At 39.7% G+C, this 22,718-nt stretch overlaps 1 protein-coding gene across 1 annotated transcript in view; it reads right to left on the reverse strand.

The window, feature by feature from the left end:
* The window catches only part of Odad2 (outer dynein arm docking complex subunit 2), a 151,969-nt gene that overhangs the window by 82,108 nt on the left and 47,143 nt on the right, over window positions 1-22,718 (reverse strand). Inside the window, exons 12-17 of the mRNA XM_041641543.1 lie at window positions 19,221-19,367; window positions 18,645-18,854; window positions 14,317-14,559; window positions 13,314-13,424; window positions 11,417-11,571; window positions 8,680-8,922 (exon numbers count right to left, since the gene is read on the reverse strand). Coding sequence (XP_041497477.1) covers window positions 8,680-8,922; window positions 11,417-11,571; window positions 13,314-13,424; window positions 14,317-14,559; window positions 18,645-18,854; window positions 19,221-19,367 — 1,109 coding nt within the window. The remainder of the gene's footprint in view (window positions 1-8,679; window positions 8,923-11,416; window positions 11,572-13,313; window positions 13,425-14,316; window positions 14,560-18,644; window positions 18,855-19,220; window positions 19,368-22,718) is intronic.

A 22,718-nucleotide genomic window follows, 5' to 3' on the forward strand; every position in this document is an offset into this window, starting at 1 on the left:
GAGACCCTGTCCCCACACAATCATAGGAAAGTAAAACAATACAAACAAACGAACAAAATCCCCCTTTACAGGCTTCCTGGATTCCTGTTAAGCTTTTGGTAGGAATCAACACCCCCTCCTTTTCTGTAACTCCAGCACAGTGTTTTGCCCATAGTGATGTGTTTTCTCCTTAAGTACTAGGTGACCTCCCTGACGAGGCATTCTAGACAGCCTGCCATGCACAGGGCTGTGACTACAGCTAAGAACACTGGTTACACAGATCTGAAACAAGACAGTCTTTGCTCATTTCTTTTTTTTTTTTTCTTCACTAAACCAGAAGTCTCTCCCAACACCCTTGCATTCCTTCAAAACCCTCACCCTCACAGAGCACATGGCTCCATCCTAAACAGAAGTGTTTGTATTTGAAATTGTCTCTAGATAGATTGAGCACATGTTTATGCAGAGCTGCTTTGCAAGTTTGTTGCTTCTTGTGGCGCAGTGGTGGCAGCACCGGTGATAGCAATTTCAATAACCACCCACTTTCCACGCACCCCCTTTGTAGCTCTTAAATTTGACTGTCAACTTGCTTTGAATTCATTTCCAGTGGGGCTAGTTCTCCTCAAATTCATATCAAGGGAGTATTATCTTTATCACTGAAATCATAAAGCAAGCCTGACTTTTGCCTTTCCAAGATTGTCTACTTTACCATGGAGATCAAACTGTTGGCAGAATAACAGCTCTAGGGCAATGACTAGATTTTGATTTTTGGCTTTTTTCTTTTTTAAAAAATTAATAGTAATACTGAGTTTGGTGGCACCACCTGAAGCCCCAGTACTTGGGAGATGAAGGCAAGAGGATCATGTTCAAGATCATTTTCCACTACCTAGAGCACATGAGACCAGCCTGAAGTACACAGGATCCTGTATCAATCCACCCCGAGCAAAAATGGACAGAAAATGCCCAAATTAGAAAAAGATGCAGCTGCTTCTGTCTTCCAGCCTCCTGTGTTGCATTAACACTACCAGGACTGGAAGATGTCTGGCTGGCTTCCGTGCCCACCAAGGCCACAGATAGAAACAACTAGTTTTGCATCATAGGGCATGGGCAAGGCCATTGGTTCTTTCTGGGAAAACCAATGTATTTTGAAATCATAATGCTGCACGCTTTGTAAAAATGTCACAGTAACAGATCCTTCGTCATCCAGTCTCCAAAGCTAAGCTTTGTTCTGTTAAGCAGTTCAGTTTTGCTGGCAACCCTCAGAGCTCCCTGCAGTAAAGGTGTGTCACCCTGACAGGCGTTCTCCCGATACTCCCTCTGTATTGTGTAGCACTGGCATTTTATAAATCTCATCTAGCAGAATTATTTTATTGGAAATTGCGAAATAGAGGCTTTTCCCGGTTTCTCAGTCTGAGCAGCTGACATTCCATAGTTTCCCCTCATCAACTACAGCTTGCTCAAGTTCCCCAAGATAGAAGGTATTTCATCCTTCTGTTTTAGGGCCAATTGTGACTACTGCTTCAAGCTGACATACTCTCTTCCTTCTTTACTATCCTTTAGTACGTACATTTCATGTTATTAAATCTACCACTTGTTTATTTTGTGATTTTAATCTTTAGCATATCTTCAGAATAGACTTCCATGCCTCCAAACAATAAAATAATATTTTGCATTTGTATATCTTACTCTACCCATAATCTGTTAATTACTTCAATTTTCTTTAAGCATCTATTTCTCCTACAGAAAAAAATTGATTTTATCCTAAAATTTAATAGATAGATATATAGACAGTTTCAGCTGTATAAATACAAAACCATATATATATATATATAACATATATATATATATATAATGTAATATATGGCTTATCTATTGATTGTTTATACCTCTGCCAGGACTGTGTGGGGTTTAATTGTACATGTAGGAACTCTAAAACCTACTGAATATGTATTTCTTATTCTTGTTGCCTAGGCATTTGTATAATTAAAGTCTCTGCATCGACCCCCCCCCCATGTGCATAAAGAATAAATAGGAATATTTATTATTAGAAGTAAAGAATTCATGTGATGGAGTACACAAACTAGACATGGCAAACAAAAAGCACTATGAACTTACAGATTATTAAAGAAATCCACACTGAAAACCAAAGAGAAAAAGTAGACAAGAAGTGAGGTAGAAGAAAGAAACAGAAGTCAGATGCCTGGGGAATGATATTGAAAAGGCAATATATGTATTATTGGAGTAGCAAGGAATGAAGAAAAAAGGATTTTTGTGAAAGAAATAACTGAAATTGTTCTAAAATTGACAGAGGACACCAATTCACAGGTTCAAAGATTTAGTAAACTCAAGCAGGAAAAAATAATTATTATTAAAAAACCACATCTGTGCACACATATTCAAATTATTAAAATTCAGTCTTGAAATTAACAGAGAAACAGGATATGCCTGAGTCCATCCAGGCTGAAGCAGATTGTGAGAAGCAGGGCTGGCCAGTAAACAGCATTTATTCCGCACAGCTCTGAAGGTTAGGAAAGCCAAACATAAATGCTCTAGGAGATTGGTACTCAGTGAGAGCCGACTGCTTGGCTTATGGAAGCTGTCTCCTTCTATGTCTTCACTTTGCACAAAGAGGTAAGGGATCTTTATTGGGGTTTCTTAAAGAGGCTCCATTCCATTCATGAATCCTCTAAACTCAAGACTTAATTACTTTCCAATGAGATAAAAGCAATCGCGAAATAATTCTTGAGTAATGGAGAAGATATTACTGAGAACATAGAGAGATGTGATGATAGCCTGGACACTGAAAAGAGAGCAAGGGCATAGTGGAGCAGTCTGGCATGCGGCAGTAGAGGCTGAGCAAGATGAGGTACCAGTGGCTGAACAGGAGAGCAGAGAGACTATCTAGTGTCTGGACAATCCATCAGCGTAGTCATGGTTTCAATGTGAAATGTCTCCCAAAGGCTTGATCCAATGAATGTTCAGAGGTGGGGGTTGGGAAAGTGACCAGTTCATGAGATCTCTGATCTAATTGATACATTAGTCAATTCATGGATTGGTAGTTTGACGGAGTTATTGGAAGCAAGAGAGGTAGTAGAAAGTAGGAAGTGGGGCCTATTTAGAAAAATTAAATGACAAGGGACATGTCCTTGAAGGGTACACCTTGTCCATAGGATCCTCTCTTTCTCTTCCTTTGTCCATTTTTTTCCTTGATATCTTCTGGCACCATGAAATTAAGCAGCTTTGTTCCACTGTGCTCCCTGTGCCGTGCTGATGCATTTCACAATAACTTGAAATTATCATTGGAGACAGCTATGGAATCTGGGAGCCAAAACAAACTTTTCCACTTTTAAATTATTTTTCTCAGGAATCTTGTCACTACAACAAAAACCTGAATAATTTAAGGATGAGTCAGTGCCCCAGCAGGGTGAGTAGAACATCTGCAAAGGGAGAGAAACGCTAAGAAAGGAAGATCTGGAAGTGCAGGGACATCAAGCACAGAAAGCAGCTTCTAAGAAAGGAAGATCTGGAAGTGCAGGGACATCGAGCACAGAAAGCATACAGAAGCAACTTCTTAGTGGGCATGGAAAAGAATTCCAAACAGAGAAAAAAGCTACAAATATAAAAAACACAATCTATAACTGTGATTTTATAAAAAAAGATGTATACAGATGTATACATCCCTTTGCATGAGTTTACTTTTTTTTGGACGGGGTTTCTCTGTGTAGCCCTGGCTGTCCTGGAACTCATTCTGTAGACCAGACTGGCTTTGAATGCACAGAAATCCTCCTGTCTCTGCCTCTCTGAGTACTGGGACTAAAGGCATGTGCTACCACCTGGCGAAATCAACCTTTAAACAATATAGAGAACACTGAATAATGCATGTGTCTGCTCTGACATCTTTAAACAATATAGACAGCACTGAACAATGCATGTGTCTGCTCTGACATCTTTAAACAATATAGACAACACTGAACAATGCATTTATCTGCTCTGACATCTTTAAACAATATAGACAACACTGAACAATGCATGTGTCTGCTCTGACTAAACATTTCATTTAGCTGACATTGAACCCCCTAGAGTCTTGCATATTCTGGGCAAGTTCTCTATTGCTTAACTACATCCCAACTATAATCAGCATTTTATAATGATTTATAAAAATACAGCAGAATATGTATTTTTCCCTAGTGTAAGTATATATTTACAAAATTAGGCCACATACCTGGGAAATAAAGCCAAAAAAGAAAAAAAAAACTGAAATCACAACCCTTATTTTCTTAAGTGGAAATTAATAACAGCATGGCATATGGAAAACACTGAGAATTTTGGAGATTAAGCAACAGTTGTTAACTTTTATATCCAAAATAATAATAATAATCAAATGGAGGTATCGGAGGGGTCAAAGAGATATGTGCGGATCTATGTTTATTACAGCACTGTGGACAGCGGTTAAAAACGAACCAATATAGTCTCCATCAGTGGGTAAATACTCTGATTAAGGGAGCTTGTTGCACTTGCAGAGGGCCTGATTTTAGTTCCCCAAACCCACATGACAGCTCAGTACCATTTTTAACTTGTTTCATAAGTGGTTTTGAAACATAAAGCAAAGAAAACCACCCCACAAATCACAATCCCAGAGAATCTAGACAACAATGAGGACACTAAGAGAGACTTACATAGATCTCATCTACATGGGAAGTAGAAAAAGACATGATCTTTTGAGTAAATTGGGAGCATAGGGACCTTGAGGAGAAGGGTTGAAGGGGAGGAAAGCACAGAAAAATGTAGAGCTTAATAAAAAGAATGAAAGGAAGAAAGAAAGAAAGAAAAAAAGAAAGAAAGAAGGAAGGAAGGAAGGAAGGAAGGAAAAAGTTTAGCCTAAGATGTAACAGGCAAACAATTAGGAAAGCAGAGATAACATCTTGGTATCACGCAAATTAGAAAAACAACTCCAAATGCATTAAACATGAGCAAGAACAGCAACTGGAATATTAAAAGTCACAACCTACAAAAATAGCAAGGATTGATGTACCAAGTAATATAACTTCTGCCCTTAAGAAGCCAAAACTCCAAGAACTACAAGCTATGTAAGAAGACAGACAGGAAAACACAGCTAACAGAACTTGTTAAGCCATGTTAAGTTTCAGTTGTAGAGATCAAATGCACAAAAAAACAGTGAGTGAGAAGATCTAAGCCATGATAGCTTTGAATAGACCTTAAAACTCTATAATATTTTGACAGTTATGTTGTTATACAAATGTCACAAACATTTTATTAGTTCATAAAGAAGCTATCAAAGGCTAGGGAGATGACTGAGTCAGTATGGTGGTTTTAACAAGAGTGGCCCCTAGAGGCTCATTTGTTTGAGTTTGGTCCCTAGTTTGTGGAAATGTTTGGGAAAGATTAGGAGGTGTGGCCTTGTTGGAGGAGGTTTGTCACTGAAGGGCAGGCTTTGATGTTTCAAAAGACTGAAGCCATTCCCAGTTAATTCTCTTGACCTCATTGACTGTGGATCAGAATGTAAGGTCTCAGCTATTGCTCCGATGCCATGCCTGACGGCTCTTCAATGTAATGGTTATAGTGGAATCATGAGCCCTAATAACTGTTTTCTTTTATAAATCATCTTGGTCATGGTGTATAAGTAATTAAGACTGTAATAGAAGTACTTCTCTTACAAGAAGGAGGACCTGAGTTTGATCCCTAGAGCCCATGTCATGAAAACAATAATTGGGTATGATGGTGTCTGCTTCTAACTACATGCTGGGAAGAAAGGCAAATAGATCCATGAGGCTTTATGTCCAGCTAGTTTACTCTACATGTCGATTTTCAGTCTTCACCTGAGGACTGACACATGCTAATGCTGTCTTTTGGCTTCCACATGCATCCTCACATGCATGCTCACACTGATATTTATACACACAAATGTGCATACACATCATCTGCACAAAAAGAAAGAAATAAAAATGGAAAATTCATTATAAACACACCTATTTACTCAAAGACTTAATATCTGTTGTGCTATTTTACACATCCCAAGGAGACTTCTAACCAATATGAAACAACTTATGTGGTTATTATCATGAGAGCCTCCTATAGAACTGAAAAAAGTCAATGAGTTTTCTATCATCAGGATTTTATGAAGTCACATGATTCCATAACCAGACAGCTATTATGAAGATGGCATCCTTCATCTTACTGAGAGTTGTTCATGTACTCTGCTGCAGTTAGTGAAACTGTGCGGAGACTGTACATGTTTAGACACTTATGTGACCCAAGGATAAGCCATAGCTATGAATCAGTGACACATACAGCTGCTGTTCACCAAAACTAGTTCCTAACCAGTGAATTATGTACAATCAACAAAAAATAGAAATATTTACCATTTCCTTACATTCAGCTAACAGCTCAAAGAAACAATAAATTAAAAATTGTAGCAATAATATCCATGTCTGAAATATGGATTTTTACCAAACATAAAATATTGTCTTCTAAAATTGCCTTAGTGTATTTATAAAAACACTTGTGGGAAAACCAGAACATTCGGCCCCTTCTAACCAAGTTCTTTCCTTCACATGCTCTTTCTTTGTTTCTGTCTTTCAATGCCTCTTCCAGTTTCTGCCACAACTCTTGGCTTACCCATCTCACCTCTTTTCCCTACAATTTTCCTTCAAAACTAGCCTTGCTTTGCTTTTTATTGATTTTATTCCTTGTAATCTTACACGTCACCCATGATTCAGTGACTAAGTCATGGCTACCTTATATACTCAATATATGAAACATATACTTATATACTCAATACGAAACACGTTATTCAGGTAACATTTTTATCCTAAGCTTTAGACATGAACATCAGATTGGCCAGTTGCCCTGGTCGCTTGAAGTCACAGGAACCTCAGTGTCTACAGAAGTGCCACTGAGTTCATCATCATTTAGTAGGTAATAAGTGCCTGTGGAGTGGCTACATTCAGCCTAGATATGGATTAGGCTTCCCATGTACAATTAACAAACTCTCTCCCATTGTGAAGTTCAGGTTCCCTGGTTATTCCCTGCATCCAGGAGCGGAACAGTTTCATTGCTGTCTTTACCTCCCACTCTTTATTACAACTCAATCAGTCATCTCCTCATATTTCACAGCCCTTGCACCTATCTGTTTTTCTGTTCCTCATTACTTCATATTTCACAGGCTTAGAATAAGTTGCCTTTATTTCTGACTTGCAGTGATCCATGACCAAGGCAATGCGTATAGAGGAAAGAGTTTATTTGACGGTTATAATTTTGAAGGGTGAGCTCTTGACCATCATGACAGCAAGCATGGCAGGACACTGAGGCAGTAGCTGAGAGTTTAATTCCCTATCCACCAGCATAAGGCAGAAACAGAGAATTATTTGGGGATGGCATGGGCTTTTGAATGAATCTAGTGATACACTTCCTCCAACAAGATCACTCTTAATCCTTCCCAAACAGTTCCACCAAGTAGGGATGATATATGCACCTATGGAGGCTGTTGTCATTCAACCTACCAGGATAGCTTTGATTGGATTGAGTTGCCACAGTTTTCCATTGATTTTAACCACATACTATAGCAGTACTAAGCTGAGTCAGGGATCTCCAATCTTTCAGACACATTCTTCCTTTCCCTCTGCTCTCACCCTAATGGCTCTTTGTTAATCAGTGTTTCCATAGTGTGCTCACTCTCTCCTCTACATCATTGGTGTTACACAGGGTCACACACGCATAACCTGCTCTGTGGTTATCACCTGATCTTTTCTGGACAGAAGGAATTCTGCCAACACAGAACTAGCCTGAATCTCCAGTCTGCAAGCCAACCTTTATTGAATTTTGAACTCACCAAGCTTCCACAATTACAGGAATGAACCCCCTTAAAATAAACCTCTCATAGACAGGTAGGCAGGTAGGTAGATGCATAAATAAATACACAAATAGGTGGGTGGATATATCTGGGTAAGTAGATAGAGACGTGTGTATATAAAGAAAGATATACATATATCCTCTGGTATCTACTGGGGCCTGGTTCCAGGATCTCTGACGTTTGTTTATCCAACCATGCTGGTACTCAAGTCCAACAGTATCTGAATGTGCTCTAGGCACACCCTCCTGTATACATCATAGCAGGTCTAGATTTCATATATTAGGTTAATACACACACCATGTAAATTGCTGTTACACTATAGAAAAAGTCCACATGTATTCAATACCAATTGCTTTTTCCAAATATTTCCAATTTACATTTAAATCTTATCTTTCTTTAATTCACAATAATTTACTCAAGTATTAAGGTTACCACTTAAAATTCTTATCATTTTCTTTGCCATTTCATAGGTGATGCAAATACATTTTCTGAATTGACTAGAAACAAGAAATTTGATACTATGAAATATTCCTCAAATCTTTAGACAGAAAGATAATTGTTCGATAAAGGGCAGTGAAAATTTTACTGATTGCATGTTTTCCACGTGAAAAATTACTGGCTTTTGGAAGCCCACTACCTCCCAGTGCCCAGCTCAGCCACACTTCTCTTTCAAGGTAATGTTTTGGTTAGATAAGTCATGAATATTCATGTGGTAACATGTTGTCTATCATATGTGCACATAAAATCTATGTGATGAGACTGATCATTTGATGACCATCCAAACATTCCCCATACATTTCAAGTTAAAAACTCCCGTCTCCCGGGCCACTTACATCATACTTTCTGGTTCTGCTGCGCATGCACCCACGGCTTTTGTGACATTCACAAGAAGTGCTTGGTTTATTCCAACCAGGAGGTTCACAAGAGGTTGGATGCCACCACACCTCCGGACGATGACCCGGTTTTCATATTCTTGACAACATTCTCCCAAGGCCCCAACCACATTCACGAGGACTTCTTCAGGCTGATCAGTTAAAAGTCCCACCAGTGTCTCAATGGCCTTGTATTCTCGAAACCTTAAGTTCAGAGAAAGAAGGTTGTTTGTAGTCCAAAGTCAGCAGAAAAGGTACTCAGAAAAATAACAGTCATTCCAAATAATTATATTAATTCAGCCATGCATTTTTCACTACTCTATTTTCAATGCTCATTTGATCCATATAACAAACAGTAGACCGCATTTAACCTCTACAATTCAAAGGATGATCCAAAACTTGTTAAGCAGTAACGCTCATGGCCACACCCAACCACCTGCTGTCTACCCGTGTTCTGGATCATGACATTGGATAGCCTCTGGGACAGCTATGGTCGCATATGAATCTTAACACCTGTAAATCCATTCTAAGATTTTTCCTCTCATAGAGATTGGTTTACATGAACAATTCATATTAAACATGTATTAAAAATGAATTACATTATATATTTCCTTTTTTCCATATACATAGCATCATTGTATATCAAAATGAGCAGTAGAGCTATTGCAACTCAGATTTTAAAAGTGATTTGTTCTGATCTGTGGAAACCAGAAATTGCAAGCCACCAAATAGATTCAAGGACAGAAACCATGTGATCATCTCATTAGATGCAGAAAAGGCCAACATCCCTTCATTATAAAAGTCCTAGAAGATCTAGGACTCCAAAGGACATATCTAAACATGAACAAACAATGTACAATGACAGTCAACAGCATGCTAAACAGAGAAAATCTCAAAACGCTTCCACTATGATCAGGAACAGGAAAAGATGTCCACTGGGTTCTAAAAGAGGAAGTCATGATAAAATGAACTGTACTCTAAGTTTCAATCTTTATTCACAGATTAATGCATCTCTCAACCCTAATCAGAAAAGCTTCTTTTGCAGTACATGCAGGTCAATGAGCACACAGTAAGTCACTGTGGAGTATTCAGCTCTACATCATTGCCCCCTCATCTCATGCATCTTAATAGAAGAGGGGCCAGAAATACTGTAAGAACCAGGAGATGTCCATTGTCAAATGGTATTTGCTGGACATAGCAATACAGCTATATAGATGAACTCACATAGCCTGGGACTTCATTCATAAGATTGTCCAAAATACCATCAAGGACAGGGGAGGGGCTCATAAAGTCCTAACCCAATGTGAGGAGCTACTGAGAGAGCAAGAGTCAATTCTCTTCAGGTATGTGGCTCTGAGAAGCTATGCATATTCAGTATATGGTCTTATACCCAGGCACACACAGGCATCACTAACGGATTCTGTGGGCATTAAAAAAAATCAGAGCACATGAAGTTGGGAGGAGGAAGAGGACAAGGGAAAAAATGGAGAGGTAAGAATGGGGATGAATTATTTGATCTAAATTAAACATTATATACACATATAAATATCAAATAAAACATTTTAACTGGTCTTCTCAGGTGACTTCAGTATAAATCACTAGGAAGTTTTAGTATCTGTCTTCATGTAATTTACTTTGATCTCTTTCAGTATGTATTTAAATCAAATGAAGCATATATAAAATAACATATTTAAGAATTCCTGATCTATATAGAACATTCTTTCTCCTTTCTAGTAAACTTCATCATTGTTTATGTATCAAAATATGGATGAATTTTTATTGCTACCATTAATAAAGTTTGTATTAATGGGGGTTACTTTTACTCTGCTAATAATTCTATCATATACTACTAAGCAAGTTGATTTTTCTGTTAAAACATGCAAATTTATTAAAGAAAACACCAAACAGAGAAAAAGTTTCCTTGGGGACTATGTATAAATAGACATAGAAAAGTTTAAAAATCAAAATAAATAAAATTGGTAAGTATTCCATAATTTGTTTTTAAAAATGTAGAAATATAAGGGCCAAATATTTAACTCAATGGTGAAATGCTTGCTTACCAAGCACAAGGCCTTGGGTTTGATCCCCAACACCCCAAACCCTTACAAATAATTAAAATAAAATGAAATAAAATCATAATTGAAAGTGACTACTCTTTAAGAGTACTTAGCTGCCATCAGCTGACTCATTTACCTTTTAAAAATGGAAAATAAGGGAGGAAAGACAGCTCTGCAGTGAGTTAGAAACCATCGTTTGGATACAAGCATACACTAGCGAACGGGGCGAGTGGTGTCCACCAGCAGCCATAGCTCCAATAGGCATTGCTGGCTTCCAGTCCAGTTGATAAGAAAAATTCCAAGCACAGGCTCAGGGAAAGGGCCTGTCTCAGAGGAATAGATGAGGGTGACAAACGAAGACATCCAACTCTCTTCTTGTTTCAGATGTATACACTTGCACACATATATGCTCATGCATTCACAAGGACACATGTACCCAGAAAGATCATGCCAGTCCCTGATCCACATAAAATTGCTGAGTAGAAGAATGGGGAAGGGCCTTTTATTCATAATGCCTTTGCATTCTACCCCTTAACTCAGAATGCATATTATCAATTACAGTCAGAGCCAATTCTTTATTAAGGCACCATTTGATTACATTTTATTATAGCGTATTATAGAATCTTAATTGCCTTACTTACTTAATCACATTCTCTTTGCTGATGGAGCATTTCCAGATTGCCCCAGTGACAGCGGCTAATCGTTCTTTATTATCTGTGTTATTGAGTAGACTGGCCAAGGGTTTAAGTCCTCCATGCAGCCTAACAAGGTCCCGGGTTTCCTCATCTTCAGCACACTGCACAAAAAGTCAAACCAGAGGCTGTCAGAGATAAGGCATCTCAAGCATTCAGTGATGGTCAAAGACGTTCATCTGTGGGAGTTCTCCAATACAAGTTATGTCTGTTACATAACAATGTGCATTAGAGTTGCAGGGAACTCACTGACATTTCCAAAGATCTTGTATCCTGAGCAAAGAATTAGGTCTGGGACACATGAATAGTAGAAGAGAACCGAGAAAGGTCAGGAGCTCAAATGGCAACAGAGAATCATGACTTTACAACTACTTTACCTGGGATTAACCTTCTCTTGTAATTTCAACTGTGGTTCAGTAGTGATTCCCCCCGACACACACACACACACTATGAGTTTAACTATACTCTCAAAATTCATAAACTGAAGGTCTAACTCCCAGTGCCTCAGAATATGGCTGTGTGGGGATGAGGTTTAAAGTGGAAGTTGAGGTGAGCTGAAATCATTGTGATGAGCACCTAAAAGACGGTTGTCCTTTAAGAGCTATTACAGTACAGACACAGATATGGTATGAAGACACAGGACAAGACAGTCAGCTGCAAGCCATGGACAGAGGTCTCTGAAGAAACTATCCTGTGAACACCTTAACCACACACTTCCAGACTCCAGAAAACAAAATTCTTTTGAAGCCACATGGTTTGTGGTTAGCTGCTGACCCTTAGAAAAAAGAACAGAACATAATCCCTAAGAGAACTGAATCCTGTCTCTGACTGCATTTGCAGTTGCCCTCACTATGCTCACCTACAGGGCCTTCCTCTGGGACCACCTTGATCAGAGAGAAGCTGGCATGACCATAACTAGCCAGACATTCATTTTTAAGGCCACCCCACCCCTGATCATTCTAATGGTATACCAGGAGACAACCCACACAGAATTAATGGAAATTGAAATAAGTAAACTCAAAACAAAAACATGTATATACATGATGTCCATACACTGAGAGCATCCACGTATATCCATGAACATTTATTATCTGATTTTGGTAGAAGAAAAATTTCCCAAAATTTTGAAAAGAGTTGTATAAAACATCATAGGGTCATTATATATAAATGAGCTATTTTACTTTAAGTAAATTAATTTAGGAGAAAGTGGGAAAGATATGTATATCTTATTGAATTTAAATAATCAGACTATGATGTATGTTTGAGTACATGTCATCATCACAAAAGCTTATAGTCGTTCTCATCTCTATAAGCACATGAAGACCCCTGGGATACTTGCTAAATTGCAGCTTCCCAAGTGTACCTTAAGATTTAGCTCTGAAATCCATACTCTGCCCTGTGCTATATGTTTTTCATGCTGTGGCACTAGCTTGAGAGGAGGCTGGAGACCCGTTAGGAGGCTGGATCAGCTGGAAGAAATAAGTCACTGCCAGTATTTGGGAAGTGTGCTAATCCTGCCCACTTTTTTTCTTCTCTCCTCTCTCTCTTCTGTGTCTCTTCTCTCTCTCTCCTCCCTCTCTCTCTGCTTTTCTCTCTCTCTCTGCTTGCTGGCAGTCTGTGTTGAAGAGAACAGCCTCCACCACTCTCCCTGCACTGAACTGGCTCTATAATGATTACTTTACAGTGTCTGAAACCACAAGCCCAAATCACCCCTTCCTTTCTTTTTTCTGTCAGATATTTGAGACACAGTGCACAAATCACACAGCTCCCCAGAGGAAGAGACTATGAGTTTAGAACCAGTGCCTTTAACTAGAGGAGCAAGGAAGGCCTCTGGAGAGCAGCCCACCTGGTAGATGGCCATGGCACAATGCTCCTGCAGCTGCTCATTCTCACTATTCAGGTTCTTCACAAGGTTCTCGATGATCCTCTCTGCTTTGATGGCAGCTCGGTAGTTTTCCTAGAAGTATAAAAATATAAATATTTACGTGTATGTCATGTGACCATAATTTACATTTATGAGTGACTGCGCTGAACAAATTGATCAGACACCAAATCCTGAGCTTTCCCATATCTGTCCAATGACAGAATTCTCCAACACTGCAAATGAATGGCACAAGTTCTGTACTATTTAGTTAGTGTACTATTAGTTGATTTCCTTTCTCTTAAAAAAATAACAGCTGACAGTTAGTGAGGAGTATCCTTAACTTTCATGTCAAAATTTAGATTGTTTTCTTAATCAAAGAAAGAAAAGTAGGCTGGTATGAGGGCCCACACAAGCATGAGGACAGAGCTTCAATCACTAATGCCCACTTAAAAGCCAGGAGGGCACAGATGTCTGCCTGCAATTGCAGCACTCAGGAGACAGGATTCCCAGGGCAAGTTAGTTGGTTAGACAAGTCAAACCGGTGACCTTCGGATTCAATCAGAAACACTTCCTCAGAAAACAGAGTGGAAAGCAGTCCAGTAACACTTCAGATTCTGACCTATTGTACACACACAAGCATGTGCACCCACATACATGTTCCCACACAACTGCATGTGCACCCACATACACGTTCCCACACAACTGCATGTGCACCCACATACACGTTCCCACACAACTGCATGTGCACCCACATACATGTTCCCACACACAAGCATGTGCACCCACATACACGTTCCCACACACAAACATGTGCACCCACATACATGTTCCCACACAATTGCATGTGCACCCACATACATGTTCCCACACAACTGCAAGCACACATGCACACACTCACAACCCTGTGTTCATACATGGAAAGCAAACAAGGAAGAAAAGGATGATGGGAAGAGGGCAAACAGATAAGGCAGAATGGCTTGGGCACCTCTGATGCACATTCTTGCAAGGTCCCCACCACTGGAATGAGCATATCTTCATGAGAAGTCTTCAGTAGCCGAGCCAACAAGGGGATGCCCCCAGCTTTACGAATGGCTTCTTTGTTCGAGTGACTCTTACTGCAGCTCCAGAGTGCCAGGGCCCCGCAGCGAGCCACTTCTACATCTCTGGTTTTGTACAGGCTTGGTTGAGTCGGTTCTGTTGAATTCTGTCCACAGTCCAACAGGGCAACCTGCACGAATAGATGTATATAACACAGTCACCTTTTCTATTCTTTATTATTTGAGTGTGTTTAAATGTGTGTGTATGTACATGTGTGCACACATATGGATATGTACATACCAGCACACACATGTGCAGGTCAATGGACAACTTGTAGGAACCAGTTCTTTGCTTCCATAATGTGGAGCTCAGGTTGATAGGTTTGGCAGCAAGTGCCTTGACTCACTGAGACATCCCACCAGACCAAACACAGAAGTTTTAAAATTAAAGTGAATCTATCCTTCAGGTTGCTACTAAGATTAACTGTCAAAAGTAAAACTATTTTAGATATGCTTAGATTAAACTACAGACAGTGGAAACAAAGGAAGAAAACATTCCATACCACTGTGCTCTGGATCTGGGGACTCATATTTTCTTCCTTTGAGAAAATACTCTCCAAGATATTATTTTCTTAGTAAAGGTCTAGTATTTATAATAAGATTATTTATAAATCAGGCATAGTGGTGTAGACCTACTTATGATCTCAGCATTCAGGAGTTAGATGCAGGACTATGAATATAAAATCAATCTGGGTTAATAAGTTTGAGGCTGGCCTAGACTGTAGGGCAAAACCCCTTTACATGCAAAAAACTAATAATACTATTATAACCCATATTATCACTGCCAATATTTTAGAAACCCAAGCTCTCCAAAGCCAGTAAGACTGAAAAGCAAGTAAGATGGTTTATCACTCTTAATACCATGGGGGAGGGGCACAGCTTTGCATGTATGTTAATGGAACCCATTAAACTAAATCGCCAGTGTCCTCCTTTTTTCTTTGTAATGACCAAAGTCACCAAAGCCATTAAGGGGAAACAATTTACTAAAGGAACACAGCAGTAGGTCAGGATGCCCTGTGGAGGAATTAAAGCCAGGCTTCCCCAGATGAGGGTACCTGTCATTCTTTGGGCTCACAGCCTTTATCTGGGAAGGTAGAAATCACTGTTTACACATCCACTCTTTCTTCTTCCGCTGTTGGCCAAACCTCATGACTATTCACCAAGCAGTCACAACCACCCAGACCAAATTTAGAAAAGGATACCCACTCCTAAGCTCAATCCCAATTCCAAATTCTTCATTTATTTAGCTAGTTCTCAAAGAGCAACAGAGTACAGGTAGGGGAAGGCAAGGAATATGGCCATTGCTTTCAGCTGTGACATACAAGAAGGGAATTACACAGAGAAAAAGAATTCTAAGGCGGTGGCACAAGGCAGAGCCCTGCAATGTCTTGTCTGTAGTAGTTATTCTCATTATCCCTCTAGAGTCCAAACCACTTGGTTCCCCCTAACTCTTTGGATAAGGCCCTGCAGTGAGAAGCACACCCTTCGTCTTCATCTCACCACTTCAGCCATGGATCTGGCCACATTAAACCAATAGCAACTTTGAAAACTTCTCTGTCAAACTTGGCCTCATCTTCCTGAAATGTCCTTCGTGGCGTGTCTGTTTAGCAAACACCCTCCACAAGCCCTCAAGCATCATCTCCCTCCAGCCTTTCCTGACATTCTCCCTTTTAGGACTGACTGCTCAACCCTCTTTTATTTCTCCACCATTCCCAAAACTGGCTGGCTTCAGCTAAATACCTAACATGCACACAGTGCTTTAGATACCTGTGTTCTCCTTATTTGATGCTTACCACTACTCAATTGTGGTATATTCCAAGTCAGAGATGTCCATTTATTTCTGTTTGTATCCTGCACACACCACCACATTCTCAACCCACTCACTCCAACTCAGTCATCCAGTACTGACCAAATTTCTATTCCTAATTTGGCTACTATTTGAAATCACATTAAAATGAGAGTCATTATCGTATTGGATCAGTACCATTGGATAAATACTAGGTTCCCAAATGTGATGTGAGACTCAAAAGCCCCTATTTTGTATTTATTTTTTCATTCTTATAAGTGATAAAAGTCATTTCAATGGAAACCTATACCGTGTAATTTGAACTCAGTAATTATTGCATTTCTTCAAACATTTAAATATGAAAAAAATGTGTGTATGTTTGATGTGTGTATGTTTGAGTATGTATACATGTGGGTTTGTGTGTGTGCTCATCTGTAAGTGAAAGCATGAATATGACATAATGCATTTGTGGAGGTCAGAGGACAAGGTCAGAGACAGACACCTCCTGTGTCAGTCCTCACTTCCAACTTATTCGAGGTAAGGTTTCTTGTTTACTGCAGTGTATGCCATCTAGCTGGTCTGAAAGCTTTTGGGGATTCTCCTCTCTCCACATTCAATCTCACCATGAGAGTACTAGGATTATAGACGCACACTGCAATGTCCAGATTTACATAGGTGCTGAGATCTGAATTCAGGTACTCAGAGTTGTGCAGCATGGCCCTGAGCGGTTAGAACATCCTTAATTATGATAAAAAAAATTAACAAGGGAGAGCTGAAAGAACTGTACAGAAATTACACAGCTAACATCCACAGACCCCAAACCTCTGTCTCTGTCAATGCTCAAGCCATATGTTTACCTACCTTTACAGTCTTAAAACTATCTCACTTCTGAAGCAATTATACTTTATTGTACTCCATTGATTACAAGTGAAAACACTGAGCCTCTTTTTAGTAGATATCTGAACACACTTCACTTCTCACTTTATATTTTTGAATTTTGGACAAGAGATTCAGCTCAGTAGGAAAGCATTTGTATGAGGTCCTAATATTAAACGCGAGAATCATAAAATAACACACACACATATTGAAATAGGAATCATCCAACAGATGTGCACCAACCTTTATGTGTAGTTTATATGGTACAGCTCCGAATAGTGTGGAAGATGGTAAGATTGGTAAGACACATCCTTGTTAAAGTGTAGCAGCAGACATGTCCAGTAAAACAAAAGCCAGGGTAGACACAGCACCAGCATTTCTATACTACATTTACTTTTAAAGCTTTTAATTATGTTTAATTTCTTCTCCTTTTTCTTCTCTCTCTCTCTCCCTCTCTCTCTCTCTCTCTCTCTCTCTCTGTGTACATTCAGGTCAGAGGGCGATATGTGAGAGTTCATGCACCCCTTTCATCATATGGGTTCCAGGATTAAACCCAGGTTTTCAGGTTGATGATGGGCAGGCACTCCTATCCACTTAGCTATCACTCTTTCCCAATGTTTATTTTTCTAAAGTCTTTGCTGACAAGCCTTTTCTTTTGATGGTAGTTACTGAAATAATCATTTTTCACAATGATTAAAGTAAGTCTTATATGCAGAAGAAAAATTGACAAATCCAGGAGGAAATTCATGTTTTTTCTTTGTTTCTACAGCCTTCCTCTGAAAACTCAGCAGTCACTCAGAGACACCTCTGTGCCCAGTTCTTTGTGTGTATTTCTAATTGTATGTACAGATTTATATGTGGTGAACAGTTCTTTAAAATTTGATATCAATTTATTTGAACCTGTTATGATTTTATATAATATTAATTAACATATAGCTTCTCCTTTTGTTATTGCTAATTTTCCAAAACACAATGCTGTTGCTGAATACAGGTGCTTTTCAGAAGCACATAGATAACTTTCACTGGATAAAAACTATACATACCCAGGCTGCTTTCAGTTGTTTCTAACAAACAATGCAGTTTGACTGTCATGGAGGAAAGTCCTGATATCAGAAGCTGGGGCTACCAAACCTATCTCCTACCACAAGCCTTGTCACTTCTTCCTCTTCTTCTCCCCTGTCCTCTGACCTCTTTTCTCCCCACCCCACTTCTACAGACACCACATCTCTCTATCACCCTAAAAATTAAGCCCAGGGCCTCATAGAGAGTAGGCATCTCTCTGTCACTGAGCTACAGTACTACTTTGGTAGTTCCACCTCCTTATTATCTCAGTGGATCCTGTTAGATGACAATATTTTTTAAATTCTCTATTTGAAAATCAAGGCTGAACAATATTTTATGGCTCTTGCTAATGTAAATATGTGGACATCGTTCTTAAAGATGTGTGCCAAAAAATAAAAAAGACTCTCAGGTCACACATAATGGTGTCCAGAGCATAAGATATGGCTGTGTAGGTGTCTGTTAGAATCTGAAGATGGTAATGGTGGTACTCACCAGCTTGGTGATGCCTCCATGCTGTCTTACTGCCCGTCGGGCTCTCTTGAACTTGGCCACATTTGCAATTGTCTCAGCTGCCAAACATTTGAGACTCTTGTGTGGAGAATCGAGTATATTAACCATAATTGGTAAGCCCCCAAGGTCAACAATATTACGTCTGATTTGAGGATTATGACTGATTTCCTTCAGGATTTTTAATGAACCAATCTATGTGGGGGAAAGAAAGTGACAGATGAACGAGGCTTTAATATATACCCAAGTACTTCTTTTTAAAACGTCTAAGCTAACCTAAAAGTCCTCCTCAATGAAGGTTTTTAAGAAAAACTTTCCATCCCTGGAGGTTACACACATCCTCTACATTTTCCTTTATTTACATAAACAGACATTTCTCCTCTCAGAAACACAAGCAGATAGAAGAAATATAAAGAAGAAAATGAGAACAAGAAAATGCAGTTACAGATCACCAACAATCATAGTACATTACAAATGAAAGCAAAAGATGTGCTAGCCATCCAAAGCTTCTGAGAGAGCTGTGAAGGACCCAGGGCTCTCGGCCGTCATGAAAGTCCTTACCTTGCATTTGACTTCATCTGTATCAAGTAGATTTATTAAGACTTCAAGTCCTCCAACATCTCTAATTGCCAGCTGACAGGTCTCTTGAGCTAAGTTGAAATCCCTCATGGAACACAAAGCAATCACTGTTGCTGTCTGATTTCCCCCCTAGGAAGATGCAACACCATGTAATAGTTAAATAAAGCCACATTCCCATGCAGACAAATCTACAAGCTAGGAAAGTGTCTCCCCAACCACAGCACATAAAATTTTTAAAGGTTCTCTGAGTGGGTTATAATTTGTTAAATGAATTATGGTGAGCCAAAGCATGGGAACGCCTCACAGAGCATCGTAAAATGTTACTCCAGTTAAGTGCCAACATTTACAGTGGGGCTCCTTTAAACAGCTATGACACTGCGTGATAGCAGGCATTAAAGAGAGTCCATGGGGCACACCTTAGAAGAGTGAGTAGAGGATGGAAGTGTTATGTTGAGGTAGTAAATGCCCTCACCTCAGTTCTGGATTAGTGCACTGGGAAACACAATCTACATCTGAACATTTCTCTTACAAAGATTGCTCTACCAATTAGCTTTGGGAAGAAGAGCAAGCCTGGAGGTTAATAATTTCATTAGTCAGTCTCCATAAAAATCCCAAAGAATATGGTGTTCCTGGGAAGAAAGGAGTATGCACAGAAAGGGCCTAGAAACCCTTGCCCAATACAGCTCTTCATGGGCATCGAAACATAATAATTGTAATAAACCAGTGTGCTGACTAGTTTTTGTCAAGTTTATACAAATTAAGGTCATCTGGGAAGCAAAAACCTCAATTGAGAAAAATACCTCTATCAGACTGGCCTATAGGCAAGTCTACGGGGTGTTCTTGATTAATGATTGATGATGATTAATGTGAAAGGGCTCAATGTGTGGTATCTTCCCTGGGTAAATAATCCTGGATTGTATAAGGAAGCAGGTTGAGCAAGTCATAAACAAGCCAGCAAGTAGTATTCTTCTTTTTTTTTTTTTTTAGTAAGTAGTATTCTTCCATGGCCTCTAATTCAGTTTCTGCCTCCAGGTTCCTGCTTTAGGTTTCTGCCTTGACTTCCCATCATGGTGGACACTAAGCTGTAATAAACCCTTTCCTCCCAGAGATGCTTTTCATCATGGTAGTTATCACAGCAATAGAAAACCAACTAGAACAACAAGTGAGCATGTTTTCATCAGACTTGATGGGAGTGTTGTGAGAATCCTGTTCATAACCAGTGAGAAGCAGGGCCTCAGAAACCATCTGAGAAAATTCCATCTTGGAGAGCCTCCAATGAAGTCACTCAGTTTCAGAAGAGGCATCCATTGTCACAGAGTTGCTTGCTCACCTGACGGGAAAACACTCACACTCTTTGAAGTCACACAAGTCTTTTATGTTGACTTTCAGTGTGAACATAGAGGAAAAAAAATTGTTTTTCCTTCATTTGTGTACATGGAACAGTCTAGACACACAAAGGGGAGGGAAACTGTTGTAAATGGGGGTGTGGCCTCCTTGTTCCATCCCGCCCGGCTAGTGTACACCCGAAATAACCACACGGAGATTGTATTAATTAAACACTGCCTGGCCCATTAGTTTTAGCCTCTTATTGGCTAACTCTCACATCTTGATTCAACCCATTTTTAATAATCTGCATATCGCCACGTGACTGTGGCTTACCGGGAGAGATTCAGCATGTCTGACCTGGCAGCTTTATGGCGGGCAGCTCTCTGCCTGCCTCTGCTTTCTTCCTCCCAGAATTCTGTTCTGTCTTCCCCACCTACCTGAGTTTGCCCTATCAACTAGGCCAAGGCAGTCTCTTTATTTAACCAATGAAAGTAACACATAGACAGATGACCCTCCTACAACAGGAAACCACATGGAATGCAGCAGAACAGCAGGATATAGATTAGGTGCATCTAGGGCTGTGTGGAATCAGAAATTGGTTCTGTAAGACCTGAGGTGTGCAACACAAAGAAGGACCCAGACCTGCATGCCTGAGTGACTCAATGACTCAGCAGAGAAACATCAAGACTTGTCATAGGTGGAGGGCAGCGACAAACTGCCCTTTTTCAGAATTAAAAATATAACACCTGAGAAATTAGTGAGGCAATGAGGATCTTTCCTCCATGAGGGATTTAATGCCAGTGTGGGGTGGATTAGTTAACATGAGTATAACCTCTCTCAATGGATGCCTTTCACCCCATGGGCACAGCAAGCAGGCCATTCCCAGATACCAGTGCCTGATAATGAATGACTTCCTAGCTTCCAAAATGGTGAGAGATAAATGTCCTTAATAAATCCTGATATTGTGTCAAAGCTTCAGAAAGCAGACCATCAGATGTAGAAAATAGAGACTATGAACACTACAGATTCACATTAAAACATGTATTTATGATACATTTGTATTTTCTACTTAACCATATTGTAGCATATAAATATTAAAACTAACATTTAAAGATGCAATTTTATGTAATGGAAAATACATAAAGGCTTCACAGAAATGGCAAACAGCAAGCTGCCTCCTTCAGGTCACACACATGCATGTACACAGTTCCTCAGTGTGAAGTTAAAACAATTTATTGCTTTTAAGACAAGAAACTAAGAGGGGTTTATTTAAAGGTTTAGTCAAAGGCTGAGGGAAAGAATGTTTAGATTTTTGCTTGTTTGTCCTAAGAAAATGCCCTGTGCTTCTAAAAAGTGTAGAGGTGGTGTTGGCCACATTTCCTCTCTTGAGGTAATCCAAACTACCCTTGTATAAAGAGGAAGTTTAGCATTACAAGAGCAGTTCAGCACCTACATGTAAAGTCTGTTGTTGTATAGCTTTGCTCTCTTCCTCCTGACTGGCAAGAGGAAGGTGGGCACCATTTACCCACAGCCGGCTTTAAGGTGTGAAATGGTAAGTCCTCCCCTCCTTATTATCAGGTTATTAACTCCACTGTTTGAGGGCAGGATACTCTACTGCTTTCTGTTTCCCATCTAGAAAACAAGGGCAGAAAAGCAATCAGTAATCACAAAGAGGAGTGAGTATGAGTATCATCTAGTCCTTTGGCTGGTAAAGGAAGCAGAATAATACAAAAAAGGGTGAAGGCAGGAAAGGAAGGAATTCCTCGGACATGGCTGTGTTTTCATCGTTAAAATGGCATCAGGATGTCCCACGAGCAATCTGAACACTCCTAACAAGTTTCTTCTACTGGGTGTTTGGGAATTCAAACCAAGGACTGCAGGTAAAATAAACTTGGTCATGGCTGAGGAAGAGAAGGTGACATAGGAGAGTATCTAGTCGCTGTCACAGCCCCCTCTCACCCCAGGATATCTCCAAGGATCCAGAATGCTCTGTAGGGACATTCTTGGTGCATATGATCCAAATTTTTCTGGATCTGCTTCTCTTTTGTTTGGTGGGGTTTTGGGTTTGTCTTTGTCTCAGTCTCTGTCCGTCTAGGGTCGTCTCTACTCTTGAGTGCTATGCCACTCACACACTCGCAGCAGCTTATGTGGGTT

Source organism: Microtus oregoni, unplaced genomic scaffold, assembly GCF_018167655.1.
Source record: "Microtus oregoni isolate MIOR12 unplaced genomic scaffold, Mior012 000070F_ref0000104, whole genome shotgun sequence".
Lineage (NCBI taxonomy): Eukaryota > Metazoa > Chordata > Mammalia > Rodentia > Cricetidae > Microtus > Microtus oregoni.